The sequence below is a fragment of the Ptychodera flava genome, chromosome 20 (assembly GCF_041260155.1).
Source record: "Ptychodera flava strain L36383 chromosome 20, AS_Pfla_20210202, whole genome shotgun sequence".
Classification (NCBI taxonomy): domain Eukaryota; kingdom Metazoa; phylum Hemichordata; class Enteropneusta; family Ptychoderidae; genus Ptychodera; species Ptychodera flava.
The window spans coordinates 9,545,505-9,562,247 of NC_091947.1; the positions used below are offsets into that span (position 1 = coordinate 9,545,505).

At 36.8% G+C, this 16,743-nt stretch overlaps 1 protein-coding gene across 1 annotated transcript; it reads right to left on the bottom strand.

The window, feature by feature from the left end:
• Nucleotides 1-12,035, bottom strand: LOC139119968 (aldo-keto reductase family 1 member B1-like). Its single transcript, XM_070683936.1, has 9 exons — nt 11,879-12,035; nt 5,608-5,775; nt 4,850-4,966; nt 4,409-4,486; nt 3,925-4,041; nt 2,912-3,018; nt 2,264-2,429; nt 1,357-1,439; nt 1-414 (listed from the first exon to the last, which is right to left on the bottom strand). Exons 1-9 carry the CDS (start codon nt 11,948-11,950, stop codon nt 372-374), a joined length of 951 nt encoding a protein of 316 aa, XP_070540037.1. The 5' UTR covers nt 11,951-12,035; the 3' UTR covers nt 1-371.
• Between the last annotated feature and the right edge of the window lie 4,708 nt (nt 12,036-16,743).

Below are 16,743 nucleotides of genomic sequence, written 5' to 3' on the forward strand. Positions count from 1 at the left end.
TGGCCTGTACCCGGCATAAAACAAATTTGTTAAAATGACACACTGTATCATATCATTGATAAAATGACATCAAGAATGTCCTGAGATTTCACGAAATAATTGAGAATTCCTTGTGTGCGCAAAAGTGTTCTCATTTGGAATGTTTATGTTCCGGGCATATTTATTCAGCTTTGCTGTTTTCATAATATCCGCAATTTACAGAGTTTTTCTTTCCATAGTTTTACATAAGAACCATTTGTGTAATGGATGACCAGTCTACCGGTCCACAACACATCACTTCCCCAGAGTGTTTCATTACTTTGCATAATTATAATCACTGGCACTTAATTTCCAATTTTGTCTTTACACAAAGACGATTCTCAGAGTTCATTTCATAGGTCACTCTTAAAAGGGTGGTGTGGGTGATCGCCGACCCTGAAAATGAAAACAAGGTCAAGGTCAAGATATTTTGCTAATGACATGTGCAGGACCAAGGTTCAGATCGTGTAGATGATAAAACTCGGCAGTGAATGCTTCTACAAGCTACTGTAGATTTAAGTAGAGTTAAGGTCATCGGAACACCTCTCAGATTCCAATATGAAAACATAAAGAGTTGTTATGAAGTGGTGTATGCCTAACTCGATTGACTGTAGCAGTCATGAAGCTGCTGTCACTCTAAAAGATGTGAACACCAGGTTTGTATAATGTATTCAACAATCATACACAGGTCTCAAGCATACACTGGCAAGACAGCTTCTACACCTGGAAACTATTTTTGGATTCGACCACTTGACCCATAACTCTATTCACTCCCCAACATGGGTAAAACAAAGAAAATAATGTGTCAAGAGCTTCTAGGTCTGATAGTCTATTAGAGAAAGCCATATACAGGTAATAGGAGGTGATCTGTACAATTTTTACTTTATCTCGAGTAGTCTGTTTAAAAACTTTCCTCCCTGGATTACTTCATAGGTCAAAAGACTACATGAATTCATTCTTTGACCGATAGCATGATGACTAAATGCCTCACATACGCTAAGTGTACACCAATATCAGTACTTGTATCTTTAAAAAAAGAGCGTCACTGTTATTCCGCATTGTGTGTATTCAATAACTGGATGAAAACTTTGAAGTTTAATCATATACTACATGTATTTTCAAAGGGGTTGATATCAAATTAACACAAACACATGTAAAATGTTAATCATTCATTTTGACTCTGACTATCTCCCTTTGAACGCAAAGTGAAACTCACTAAACATTTCATAAGCATCAGTTTCATCTCATAAAAGGCTCTAAGGAAGAGAACCAATCTATTTTAAGGTATAGACTTATTATGTAACAGTAAAATACACTATTGGCTAACCCTATACGTACCATTCTAATAGACATCCACGGTAGTTGCGATTGAACCCAGCGATTGTCTTCATGTCATCATCACTTAGTTCAAAATCAAATACCTGCAATATTACATCATAAATGTTGTAAAAAATGAAGTGGAACTTGAGATGTAAATAAGGCGTCAAAGGCTTCATAGAGAATCTATCATTAAACATCAGTTATAAATTTACAAAACTGTTCTCATATCTATGTATATTGTAAATGTATTGATGTTGATTTTAACTTTCATTCGAACTTTCTTTAAATTTTCAACAGGACAGTCAGTCAGCTGATCAACCATAAATTATGCACACAGAACACACTATATGAGTAAACCAATCAAGACGGAACTATGGATGCCATGATAAATTTAACGTGGAAAACACCCCTATTTATGAATGAAACCCTCCAGACTAGCTCACAAATTTATCAATCAAAAGGTAGATTGCACTGTAAGAATGTCTGGCGAGATCCTGAATGAATTCAGACAAGTCACAACAAGCCTTCAGCCAGGCATTCAAATAAGACTTGGTGAAACAATGATATATGACCTTCCAAGCAATAACCAATGGGCCAACGGAAAGTCATTTAAATGTATACTGACTGAGTGTGTTTATTAGCAACTCAAATCTCAGTTTTTCAAACAAATTATTGATGAATCAACTTTCAAATGGACAAACATGAAAATACAGGTATGGACAAAATAACAAGTTTGCTCACAACAGAATCTTTTAAAACATGACATGCAAAACAAGAAGTCAAGATAAATGAAAATTGAATTGTTCACTAAAAATAAGCAGAGATAGATAGGCAAACAGACAGGCAAACACAAAGATCCAATATAATTAATGAATGAGCAAAAACATACCAAATGAATGAATTATAATAAAGAAAATTGCTTTACCTGGAGGTTTGCCTTAATCCTCTCTGGTGTGACACTCTTTGGAATCACAACAATTCCCCGCTGTATTTGAAATCTTATAAGAACCTGTGCCACTGACTTCTTGTACTTCTCACCAACTTCCTTCAGCCTTGGCTCATCTAACAAACTGGGATCATCAGGTTTGACCCTGAAGGAATTATAATAAGATATGATACTTCAACTAAATTGGATTGAATGCGATGGTTGTATAGACTTAATTACCACTTGGCCAAATCAGCCTGTGCTGCGGTGATGAATTGTGCATTCATTACTGACGACAGCCCTGAGTAATTATAGATCTGAAATTTGGTATAAAATTTATTCTGCCACATTCCTGCTGGTTGTTCTGTAGTGTTGATGGAGTGTAATTATCATTCCGGTATCTTTGCTTTCCATCTTTCATGTGAGCAGTAATGTGGCTCGTGTTATCTGTGGCATGCAAATTTTCAACATCCAGAGTTGATTTACTACCTGAGAATGGTTACAACCATTTACTGTCGACGATAATCAGATTTCAAGATAAAGTTTCTATAGTATTGTTGCGCTGGACCAGTCAGTATAGGGATAGACATAGAGTACACAGAATAGGAAATGGAAATCAGTCATACCGTTGTACACCAATTAACTCACCATGGTCTGTCTGGTGAACCAAGGGGGCTATACGCCGTCATGACAATGTTCTTAGACTTGCAATATTCAATCAAACTCTCTTGAGTCAAGTAAGGATGGCATTCAACCTGTTAGTTTGATTGTGAAAGACAAATGCCAAATAAAAAGCAATTACACTAAGCGACATAATAGCTAACAATCACATATTAGATATTGAATTCTCCTTGTGGACACTTCTCATATCGGGACACCTATCTATTGCAGACAGGGTTATTTTGGGCAAAATTTCCACTCTGCATAGGATTTTATGTACATATTAACCCTTTCACCAGAATGAGATGATCCATTCCTATTGCATTTATTGGACATTGTGGACCCCTGTACGGGCAAGTGGGACGGGGACGGGGGTTTGAGGTTGCCTTTCAATGTAGACACCTTTACCAATCAAACAATCAAAGGTGTCCCCTCATACAAATGGCTTCACTAGCTTCAGAACCTGCACACTTGTACAAAATTTGACATGCAATCGTTTCGTAGCACTGAGTTAAAAGTTTCTTATGGAAGCAGCCTTTCTTGATATTACAGAGGTGACAGGATCAGAGTTCTTAACAGTAAATGTTGACATAAAAACTGACAGGAGTTGATTTGGTGGAGCCATTGTGATTTTATCAACATAACCTCAACTGCTACTCTGTTTACCATTCCATAAACTTCTTTGACCTGGACACTGTAGAGTCAGACACATCTGAATTACAATTTCTCCACTTTTAAACATTTGAGATTCTTTTAAATCTTGATGAGCTGAACTTCAAACATGAAATTATAAAATCTTCAAAAGTTTAAACTGAGCTTGTTAATTTCATTTCAAAGTTAGAACTTTTCATCTGCTTCTAAGGAGTCCAATATTCAACAGAAAACACCATTTGTGTACCATTTTGAGATGAAAAGGTTAAAGATACATACCATGGAGCTGATATTCATCGACTAGTTTTACACTAATTTCGTTAGCACATATCTAACTAAAAATGCCTTACCTGTAGACCGGACACTGGAATTTTAGCAACAGCCAGCACACGATCAATCTGTTCTGTATTGAAATTTGACAAACCAATGGCCTTACAGAGTCCTTCATCGACCAGTTTTTCCATTGCCTGGGATTAAAATACCTGAGTTAAATCAATGCTGAAATTTTCATTTTGTACACTGGGAATGTTATAGCATGCAATTTTTGAGAATGGAACAACAAGTTGGTAAAATGGCCATATACAAAGCAGTCAATATATTTTGAACTGCTGGTTTTCTTGCTTGGACTTGTCATTTAAAACTTTGGCAAGGACATTAAAATTCATCCAAATGGGAAAAAAATAAATACCAGACGATTAGATTTCAACTGTGATACTTGGAACCTTCAGAGCATGGATAGGTTTGTATTCATGAAAGAGCAATCCAAAAAGAGTCTAGGCCTAGGTTGGAAAAATTATAAATAAATAATATGTAGAACTGACTATGAGAACATACCTGCCATGTGTCAACGAAGTCAGTATCAGCATATATAAATTTTCCATTTTCATCCTTGGGGAACTTATTTTCTCCTCTCTGAAATAATTACATTTGAATGAGAACACATTGCTTTTATCATTGACAGCAGAATAAGGATCTACTGCCTATCCACGTACTGTAACATAATACCAGTGATTTTTCTTGATGAGATAAAAATTAATGTAACATTTAACAAACATCAAGGATTCATGAAAATGTGTATTAATATATACTCCATAAATGTGAAACGTATATCAAGTATATCATAATCATTTATATTTTCAAAATAGTCGCTATGAGTAATGTGATATCTTAGATATCTATTTAACAGTTTACTGAATATGTACAGTGTAGATGAACGCTATCATTCTACATGTCCTCCAATCAAAATCTGTCGTACTAAAACTCTTATGCACTTACAAGATATGCCATTGGCCAGTGCATCAAGTAGAGATCAAGATAATCCAATTGCAGTGCTTTCAAGGTTTTCTGACAAGCTTTCTTCACATCGTCAGGGTGATGGTCCACATTCCAAATCTGTATTTGTTTACACGTGAAAGTATATTATAAAATGTACCACATATATTACTAATTTCATTTCAGGAAAAGTGATGCAAACGATCCACTCCTGAGTGAACAAATTATTAACACATAGCACTACATCCATCTCTTCTTGAAGAAGAATGAACAGTCTGATTTTAAACGTGTTCCAAAAATTGAAGCTTGAACTGACTTGCAATATTTCAATATTTAATTTTGTCCTGCTTAATTCATGTGAAAAATGGTAGCAATTTTAAATTTTGAGCATCGGTAAATTTATGGTAAAGTTACTTTTCTAAAGTCACATTTGCAGGATTACTCCTCATGTTATTATTCTTTATTATAAAAGAACGGTTCAAATATTTTTTGATTAAAACTTAAAAACTTCCTTTCTTACAACGTATATAACTTGTGAATGTACTAAAATTGAAGAAAACCCATTTTTCCTGCAAAGGCTTGAAGCTTGAATACATGATGTCGAACTGAAATAAGTGAATTTGAAGCAATATATCAATAGCAAGAAATTTTTAAGCAGGGTGTTACTGGTAAGATCACTCCTTGGTGCGACACATTTTTTAAAGAATTAGTTGGTTGACAAATATGTAGATATTACAAAACTTAGGCAGACATTACGATACCTTGCTAGTAATAAACAAATCTTCTCGTTTTACTGTTCCCTGACTAAACACTTCATTAAGTGCCTGTCCAACTTCTTCTTCATTGCCATATGCGTGTGCGCAGTCAATATGCCTGTATCCAGTTTCAATGGCAAACTTTACAGCGTTCTTCACTTCACCTGGTTTGGACTGAAAATAATCAAATAACAAGAAGATGAGAGAAATAGTTGCTTTTCTTATAATCGCAGATAACCCGTAAACTTTCACATGCAGGGTACATATTAATGAAGGACATGCTGTACACTGTTTGCCTGGGAACGTTATTTGCTTGACGTCTTCTTTGAATACTAATGCCAAGCAGTTGTGTTGACCTTTGGCATCAAATAATAATAATAATAAAGTACATTTGTAGTGCGCCTAATCTCCGAACAGAGCTCTAGGCACATGGTGAAGAAATTTCTGTACAATTTATGTGAATTTTGGTTATGTGTCTATATGAATCAGATAAATATTGACATTCTGGGAATGCTTGCATCTCTCAAACTGCCAAACACATTATTTTTATATGATCCTTTTTCAAAAGTTCATAGTTTGCTCAGAAGCACAGCCAAATTCTGGGGTTTCATAATTTTATAACTTTTCTCTTTTAATTTTTTTTAAATTGGTGTGAATGTACATTTTGTATTTTCTGATAACTTACTATTAAGTTCTCTTCATAACCCTTCGTTGAACATGCAATCATTTGTGTTAGAATCTCTATATTTATTCCAATACAGCTAAAAACTAATTATAAAATTAAGCAATAACCCCCGTCGCAGGAGGGTATACACGAGATTTTGGTACAATGCGCGACATATAGCACGAGCCGATTATATTATATCAACTTGCGTGTATTTGTTGTCTTACTTGGGTATTTTCATCACTCTAAGCGCCAAATGCAGAAAACGGACGTCTGAGAGATCGAACGTCGGAAATTCTGCGCCCGAGACGAGCATTTTATAAGGATTCCATACAGGCACACAGTATCCTACGATAAATACGTATTACGTCCATATCGACATTGCATTTTATTCGCATGCAATATGACATTAAACTGGTCCAATAATCATTTCCATTCAAGGTAATATATTACCAGGTCCATGGGACAATTGTAATTTACAAATTTAAGTAGGACCATCCTGAACCACTGATAATTAGTGGTGGTACCAGGTGTCCGGAATGGGTAAGCGTACCCTGCTAGCATGCTACACCCGTCAGGATTGGTCCCAAAATTGTCTAAATATTGTATGAAAAGATACAGGATATGAATCACTGATATAAGTCAAAGCCGGGAATGCTGTCGTTAATCATTTGTGTGACCGAGGTGTCATATTTGGCCACAATGTCGTCATATCGACCGTAAGCTTAGAACTTTTTGAAAGTCCTAACATGTCTTTTTGTTGTGTATCCTGTCTCAGTAATTTTGATGCCAATGAGCTGTGTCTCAGTTGAAAATCAGTGTAGGAATCACAAGCCCTACAATACCTGAGAAGTTGAGACACGTACACACCATAAGCAGGTGCAGATGGAATATTACTTGACAAGTGGGGATAATTTATGATTTCAAAATCGAAATCATCCCTTTTGTCATACAGCTTAGTGTGTAGCCCATTAGTACCCACTTGTAGGAACAGATCAAGATATGAAGCAGAGTTCCTACCCTCTGTTGTTTCTTTGATATCCAGCTCATCAGGGTAAATATGATGTAAGTAATTTGATATGTCGGATTGTCTAGATTAATCAGATCATCGATATATCTGTGCGTGTTGTTAAAACGCCTTGCAAGTTTTTTAGACCCTGCTTTGTAGAGAGACTGTAGGAACTCTGCTTCATATGAATACAGAAATAAGTCTGCAAGAAGGGGTGCACAATTAGTACCCATTGGTATGCCGATAGATTGTTGAAATGTCATACCGCCAAACTTAACAAATATGTTGTCGATTAAGAAATTAAGCATTTTAATAATTTCTTCATCTGTGTATTTGTGCTTGGCATCCATGTTGTTACTGAAATAACCTGTCCTATGTTTGATGGTAATGTATTGGTACCTTCTACTGCCATTTTTATGCAGGAAAGCTTGTTTCACAAGAGATGACAGCCTTGTTTTAAGTTTATCGTGGGGAATTGTGGTGTACAATGTGGAAAAGTCAAATGTTCGGATTGAGCTGAACTTGTTTTTCTTGACTTTTAAATCAAGCAACAATTCCTTCGAATTTTTTAGTATCCACATTTGATTCAACCCACTTGTTTCATACACTTTGTCACAATATCGAAAAAGACCATTTTTGATGGTTGTTAAAATTATAGTCAATAATTGTGACAGATGTTTGGTAGTGCAATTGCTTGATCCTGCAATAAAACATTGTTTGTAAGGGTTCTTGTGCAGTTTAGGTATCCAATACAACATAGGCAGTTTTTTGTCCTTCTCTTTCAAAGGAATGCCAAATTCATTGAGCACAGATGAATGGTTTGCAAAAATGTCTTCATCAGTAAGGGAGGAAAAAGTGTAGGTGGTATTACTCTTATCTGAATGAAGGTTTAATTCATCTATTATACACTGGATATAATAATTCCTACAGACAAAGATGATGTTGTTTGAAGCTTTGTCTGCAGGAACTACAACATATTCGTTGTGTAAAGCATCGAGGCATGCTTTGACCGATGGGTCATCTAATACTGAGGAAGTATTTACATCTTTACTGTGAGAACACGAACACGAACACGAACGATACTTGTCATAAAATACCTGTTGCACTCACACAGAAAATGGGTCAAGAGTTCAAATCAAAAGAAAAAAGTAACATTTTTTTCATAAATTTACATAAGAACAATAGTCCTGGCTTTTTTGGCATACTAAAAATAGATTTGTCTCATTCTGTACCGCATACCGTTGCGACATTCAGTGGTGGTGCACAGTGAAGTTACAGGATCTATTTTTGATGGATAATTTGGACGTTAATTGTACCAGAAAGCAAGCAGTTTTAGACTTGCGATGACAGCAACTGTGATGAACAGTTGTGCAGATTCTGAATGTGTTGCCCGATGCAGGGAGAGCTGGACGCTGACACTGCTCGTTGCATTACATGTCAAATATCGTCGCAGTCGCCAGGAGTCATCCCATTGTTATTTTGAACTTCTTGGTCTACATCGTTAGGACATCCCGATCTGTTATAGCCCAAACTTTGGTAAATAATATCTGACATACCGTTACTGTGAGGAAGTGTCAATTTATTTGTGTATGAACGAATACTATCTTCATTTTAAAGAGCGGTACTAGGATATATCGCGTCTCGACTCCCGTAAAGTGCACGGTGCGCTGTCGCCCTAATATTTGTGTGCATCATACCCCAAACGTGCTGCTTCAGAGACGTCTTTCATCATCGATCCCAACTTATTTACACCAAGAGGAGAGTTATAGACCCACACTTTATCTGTGTATCAAAATTCGGTCTTCGGTCTTTGAAACAAAGTGGACAGTTTCGGTCTTTCTCGAGGGTCTATGGTTTAGATGGGTACGTTCAAATGCACCGACCGGGCAATTCGAAAATGCTGGTTTAGGGGCCCGTTTTAGCACTGCTATCAGTGCTAAAACAGTATTTTAGCATCGGTGGAATGAGCTCTCGTCCAATCAGAATGGCGCATGGTAGCATGATATAATAAAATATAAATTATAAGTTGGCTATAAAGTTAATATCTTGTACCTTGGTACCAGAAATATATCCCCTTTACATGTAAATGGAAAGCTAAGTTGGGTGTATGTGTGGTGAGGAAAGAGCTGGGTCTTCCTTTGCTAAAATATATAAATATATGGAGGTAATATGACTGCAGCTAAATGAAAGCTCATCTCGTGAACACATTTAATTCTAAACTAAGCACATGTGACAGATTCGGTGTAATTTTGATACTTATCATGCCACTTTCCTCTTTTGTGGAGGGACAATGATTATGCATACTGTGACATCTGAGTTGTCCATGTTAGGAAAAGACAAAAACTGTGTGACTAAACGGAATCATTCATATTTTACCAAATTTGCCATTATTACACACGAAATTTCTGAGATTAAAATATTTATTTGATGGGATAATTAAACCTTCCGGTATTGTCAATTTTGTAAAACATTTATAAGTAGCATCTAAGTAGTATATGTCTTGTCCTTTTGAAAAAAAAATATTTATCGGTAAGTCACTGTTCTCAGTTTTCACACTTTGGCAAAAGGTAGCCAGGAATTCACAATTTGCAAAGTCTCTCATGATTGTCATTTTGTGTGCTCTTCAGCTGATGCTATTGACCCGGCCAGAGTTGGATAAACTCAAGTCGGCTTAGAAAAATCCACTGATGCATTTAAAAATGAATCAATTTAAGAACTTGCCTTAGGAATATGGCTCTACAGCCTGTTGATAAGAGATAGTGTCGAACATCTGCGTGTAGGACTGCGCAATACATATTTATAGGAATGCATGCAGAGTAAAAATAAATATGTGGCTATATGATAATTTAGGGGGACTTGAAATTTTTGATCATATAGACGGTGGACTTGAAAATATTTTAGAATATCGAGGAGGATCTGAAAAAAATAAGATTTCAATTTCAATTTCTCCAGCCACCCCAACCACTTTTTTGAATGCGGCCTTAATCTTTGGTAGCTGCACAAAGTGCCTCCATCACCGTGCTGGAAACGCGGCTTGCTTGATATTGGCAAAGTACAAGTAACACTTTTTGAACATCAAATGATAACCTTTTCAACAACAATTAACACCTTCAACAGTTACAAGTTACAAATCACAACATTTTCACGTTTTCCATGCTGTTAGTATGAACAGACCTTCTAGAGAAACGTTTTCTCTACAGTCTATGGTATAAAATAGCGCAAAACTTCAGGCCCTGTTTTACTTTCAACAGACTTTGAACTTTTCAAGTTCTGCATGTTCTGTGTATACTGCACTTTCATGTGCATAAGGGTGGCAATTACAAAATTGCTGCATTGAATCATCCCACGAAGGAGGCGAAATCAAATGGGAGAGTGGTGTGTTCAAAGGTTTCTCCGTTTTGAAGTTTACATGTTAAACCATCATGGCACCCACAAATCTGGTTCTTGTTGTTGTTGTTGTTGTTTGTACTGCAGTTTATGTTTATATTAGTTGTATTGTTGTTATTGTTGTTGACAAATAAAATTAAACGAATATGACGATAGAGTTGTTGTTTGATAGGTAATGTAGATGTCATGAGAAACACTACAAGGACATTTTCATTATTCGAGCCAATGCAACTCTTCCAACGTACTCTCTCTGCCTATAATTACACTATTTATCACAGGGGACCCAGAGATCAGGTTGTTGTTTGTATGTTGTTTATTAGTCGTGTTGTTGTTGACTAATAAAATTCAACGAACATAACTGTTGTGTTGTTGTTGTTGTCATAAGAAATGCTACAAGGGCACTATCATTATTTGGCCCGGTGCAACTCTCTGTAGACGTACACTCTCCACGTTGAATTTTATTGGTCAATAACAACAAAAACAACAACACGACTAATAAACATAAACAACAATACAAACAACAACAACCAGATCTCTGGGTCCCCTGTGTATTTATAAGGCAGAGAGTGTACGTTGAGAGAAACAGTTGCATTTGGTCGAATAATGATAATACTTATCACATTTTTATACGATGAATAACTGATGTAATCACCTCGATTACTAGAAAAGGATTGGTAGTATTCGAGACAATCCATGTCAAGCCTTGTTCTAGCTGCAGTACAGTAGCTCGAGGTTTTGCCTGAGTATTTGGGTCAGACGGTTTTGCCTACAGACCACTAGCCACATACCCAGGCAAAACCTTGAACTACTGTACTGGAATTGCAACTAGCCTCGTTCATGCGGAAGGGGCGTTTCTTGACCAGTGGTGGAGGGTATGTGACGAAGAGTTTGTCCTGTCATGTCAGTTACTGGGGGGGGGGGGGGCTGTGCTGTAACCTTTGTTAACTTTTCTGAGCGGCCATGGAAGTTTAATAATAATATCTGCACGAAGACCTAGCCCTGCTGCGTACAATGCTGTGTGTTCCCGGCGTAAAAAAGGCCTCCGTATAACGCCGGGAACACACAGCACCGGTACGCAGGGCAACACGAAGGCCATGCCCTATCACATGTACTATACATGTGTGCCTTACATAACACACCATTGCGTTGCATCGCGTTGTGCCAGAAAATTCGCACGAGCTGACAATAAGAGCGGGCTATCGAATATTTTAACTTACCTTCCACGTGCCCAAGCCAAATATGGGAATACCCTGTCCCCCGCTCGCTAATGTACATCGTCGGTTCGCCATTTCTGCACCTTTTTGCAAGATACGCGAATGGTATTTATTTAAGCTGTGACTGGATTTCTCATGCCGACAATCTATTGTACCAAGCTGGTCACCGGAGACCATTACATTTTTATCAGGTTTATTCGTTTTGGAAAGGAGGGTGATCAAAAATATTTACAACCTCACTGACTTTAAAAGTATCTCTATTGTGTAGGTTGACTAAGAAGAATGAAAGAAACGACGTAAAATTATCAAAAATCAAGGAGAATCTCGTTAAAACCCATTATAAAGACTGGAGGACCATATTATTTGAACGCAGAAAACCTCAACGCCGAGAGAAGTCAACTGATCCAATCGAACTATATTACATAACCGCTCTATTCGTGGTTAATCACAAGCTATCTTCATTGTCCAGATGTCATCTTCCGCTCGCACGGCTCGCACGGGCCCACGGGGGACATCCAGCTGCCCGGACCACCTTGGCAAGAGAGGATGGATCATTGTCAACTTGAATAATACAGTTTAATAACGTTACAGCTGACGTCCGGGTAATTGGTACACAAAATTAGGTAATTACCCAGCAACTTGGCTGAGTACTTTTCTATTTAGCCAGGTGTTGACCTAAATAAGAGTCTGATTTTTTTGTCTGACGACTGATAAGGAATCTACCAAACTCAGCAGGTAGTTTTAGCAAAAATGGTGATTTATAAGTATCATTCATAAGTAGATCGGATTTTGTGTGTAAGTGGTCATAAAAATAAAATACTATACTGTTCATTTAATTTTTCCAACGTAGTACCAATTGTATTTTCAGTGGTATAATAATGACTCGATTTAATTTCACGAGCACGAGGGCGAAGTGCTTCGAATACAATAGTCCACTTTGATTTCAAACCGTGAACATGCATCTTTGCGTGATGACTTGATCGTGAGGTAATCATCTGGTATCCCACATATAAAGGACAGAAGCAAAACCATCCTATAGGATCTATTGTAAAACCAAGGGAGTACAACGTATTGGTTAGCTGCGGTACTGTAGCCAGAGTAGCTCAAGGTTTGCTAGGGCACGTGGGCTGGACGGCAAAACCAGGTTTTGCCGTCCAACCCACATACTCAGGCAAAGCCTCGAGCTACAGTACTGCAGCTACTAATGCTCTGCAATGTAGAGTCGAAGTTTGTAGTATAGTCATAGAAACGTTTACATTAACTATGAAAGGCGTACTGCAACAAATTTGGCAATACTGAGAAGTCGATCGATCGATCAGAAAATATCCACTCGATATTATATCAATCCCAGATACACCCTATATGCATTTGGTGATTGTGCGTATGCGGTGAAAAATACATGGCTTTCATCCACCCTCGAAAAACGCGGAAAACCGTACTAAATGAACACGTGACACAAATCAGAGGACAGTTTTAAGATATTTCTATCCGTTTCCGAAAAAAGTGAACCTGTTTGTCATATAAGTATAAAGCCTACAACAATTCTCCAAATGTTATGACATTACAAAAATCTGGTGTTTTTTTCCCAGATCGAAATCGAGTTATCATAATTTTCGAAAAAAATCAGTCATTCGGTATATTTGGTCAGAAGAATTATTTAAAAAGTTTTAGAAAAACGTTGCCACACAAGATATTTTGGTGGGCGTCCATGAAGGGCTTTTATCGCGATTTCTGCATCCACGATATAGTTGTAATTATTCTTGATAAAAAGATTAACTTTAGGTTGCCAAATACGACCCTCATTCTCCATGCCCACTCTCATATGATTTGGCAAACGACTTTTTCTGGTCGTACCTGAAGGTACCGTCATCGTGGCAACTAGTCTAAATCTCCATGATGATCGTCACATCGCTATATTTTGTGTTTAGTCTTCCACAATTGCTTTCAATTAGGTATACGCCCCAATCACGTGGAAAAGTAGAAACCACGAAATAAACTCTTGGCGATATTACTTGTTAAACGCTTGTTGAATTTGGAGTGTTAACACCCTTGGAAGTACTTTGTCTTACACAATATAAAAAAACATCGGTGGAAATTTATTATTTCATTGTAATTTCCGTACCAATCTTTCACTTGTGAAATTTTCTAGTTTTATAAAGGATTGTCTTGACACATGGTCAGAGATTAACGTAATTTCAGATAACACAGACCAGGTGATCTGGAACAATAGAAATGTACTTATCGGAGGAAAGTCAGTCTTTTATAAGGCCTTTTCTGATGCTGGTATTAATTATATCTCTGACGTCATGTTTACTAGTTTTAATTAAGTGCCATGGACAGTATTCCAGCAGAAAGACTTGACTTCAAATCAAAAGTTGAAGTGGTTTTGATTGACGCTTTCTGTTCTAGACAAACTCAAGATTCATGATAAAATACATGGCATAAATTAAGTCAGCATTTCTATGAATGGTAATACTTTTAAATTGGGATCTTTAAGCAAGAAGAGTTTGAGAGTAAATTGAGTAATCGTATTATAGATGTTCCAAGGAGTCAAGCAAGTTTGGAAAAAATGATTAATAGTTTTAATTTAAACTGGGAGAAAAATGAATTAATTTACATACAAGTTATCAATAGATTAAATTGTAAGGCGAGAGCTTTCCGATTTAAACTACTCCACAATATTTTGTATACAAACAAACAGCTGAACAAGTTTAACCCACAGAAATTTACAACCGCACTGTTGCTTTATGTAAGGTTGAAACGGAGTCCCCTGATCATTTATTTCACATCTGTAATTGTACTATCAAGTTCTGGAGGGATCTTCTGTTCATTCTGGGTATACCTCTTAAATTAAAGAAACCACCATCTGTATTGCGTATGGTTCTAGCGGATCCAGATAAGAGTTTTGTTGTTAACTTCATAGCATTGCAAGTTCGTATGTATATGTATTACTGTGAGTTACTAGTAAATAACCAATTACCAAATGCTACTGGATTCATTTTTACAGCTCAAAAATATACATGAAACAGAAATTAATATTGCAAATAAAGCAAATGATAAACTTTATTTTCATCTGCAAAAATGGTCTTCTCTTATGTTCTACGCAACAAACTGAAGAGTATATTTTTTCTAGATGTACTTCAAGAAATGTATATTCTTTTTAGAATTATTTATCAGTGATGGCTGTTGTTGGTCCCAATAAAAAAGTTAAAATCGTTGCGATACCTGATTCTTTTTGCATCAAAATGTCGACCTATCTCATTTCTCATAGCTAGGGTTGTCCGGCGAATACCTAATCACAAGCGACTGTGATACTAAGGCTATATATATGTAAATTGTGCTGTTCTGATAACATGGTTTTCAAAAATGGGGTAAGTAGATCGGCATGATTTTTTTCCCGAAAATAGTTTTATTTTTAAATATGCGTTTTTCAGGGGTTTAGGGCGGTCAAACACAAGCCACATTTCCAGAAAAATGTATCATACATATAGAAGGAAAAAAACGCAAAAGACATCCTCATTCAAGCAAAAATCAAATGCCAAGTAATGAACGCGTGATTTTACGGGTTTTTTCTTTCTTTTTTTTACTTCCGTGTTTACGTAGCTCCAAAAAGTTTAGGGTCGGCAAGTAATAAATAGGTTAGGTAGGGTTATCGGAACAGCACAATTTTTTTTGTTTAGCCTAACGGACGATATGGCGACTTCTACTTCATATCGGCATGTTCATCACACAATAATCATAAATTTCGGTAAATTTCAATATCCTTCCAAAATTGTCTATTGACACGATCTTCCCAATTGTGAGCAACTGTTAATACGTTATTAGAGCTTTGCTAATAAAGTGCATTTTCATCTGTTCCTGCGATGATTTTGTCAACAAGAATTCCTTTATTACTATATACTTTCTATATGCGATATCGATATAACGACTGTCGATAAATTTCGCATATAGTCACTCATTGACGCGATGATAGCACCAGAAGGGATACTTTTCACGCTATTTGAGCTGTGAGTATGTGTGCCTATCGGGCAACTCCAGCCTTCTTAGAAATCTTTGTCAGCTGTTTGTAACAGTATATAGAGTGCCAATATCAAAGCGATAATCCGAAGGTGTCATCTTTCAGACAGAATGTGTAACTCGGGTAGGTTCACATCACGATATGACCTTACTAATGAGGTGTATTTTTATCATGTCTTTCAGATAGAATGGTTTGGATCGTCGCTATACAATGACCATTCGGAAGCCTATTGTGAGTTATTTTACCAATTCCTCTCCTCTCCCGGTTTGTCCAAATTTGTTTTCATACAGTCGCGTGCCGCTCAAGTTGAAAAATCTACCGATGTAAAATGCAAAAATTGACCCATTGTTTAGGAATTTCTGAACAAAACCAGACTTTAACTACAAGCGTTATGAATTGAAAACTCAAAAAGGTTGTTGATACGGGTCATCCTGGGTCATCCTTTACAAGTCGAACGGCGTCATTCATGTAACAGCCATACGGCCAGCCGGGAGTGGGGGTGGTCTTGACAAGTTTGGGAATATCTCCAGGCTATATAACGTTATTCTTTTGTATATGGAGGTTTCCTACAGCATGGGGGCATTTCCTATGTTATCGACTCATTTGTAGTTTTTTTCGGATAAAAAGTCGACCCAAGTTTAGATTATGTTTCGTAAACGAGCAACCCGTTCGACGGTGTACCAGTATACAGACGATGAGAATAGTCGTAGCTGGATTCAAACAGTTCTCGACTAACAATTTGGAAATATTATTCATAAAAGAAAGGTGACCCGTTTCATTATTAGGTACATACATATTTAGAAAAATGTAAGGGCAGTCACCAAGTCATTAGAGATCAAAAGACAAAGAA

What these genes read in the sequence shown, in the direction of transcription:
- LOC139119968 (XM_070683936.1), bottom strand. Translation starts at nt 11,950, where the DNA reads ATGGCGAACCGACGATGTACATTAGCGAGCGGGGGACAGGGTATTCCC. An exon ending in ACTTCGTTGACACATGGCAG is followed by an intron (nt 4,042 to 4,408) that starts GTATGTTCTCAT and finishes TTTTAATCCCAG; the next exon opens with GCAATGGAAAAACTGGTCGA. An exon ending in GGATTAAGGCAAACCTCCAG is followed by an intron (nt 1,440 to 2,263) that starts GTAAAGCAATTT and finishes GTAATATTGCAG; the next exon opens with GTATTTGATTTTGAACTAAG.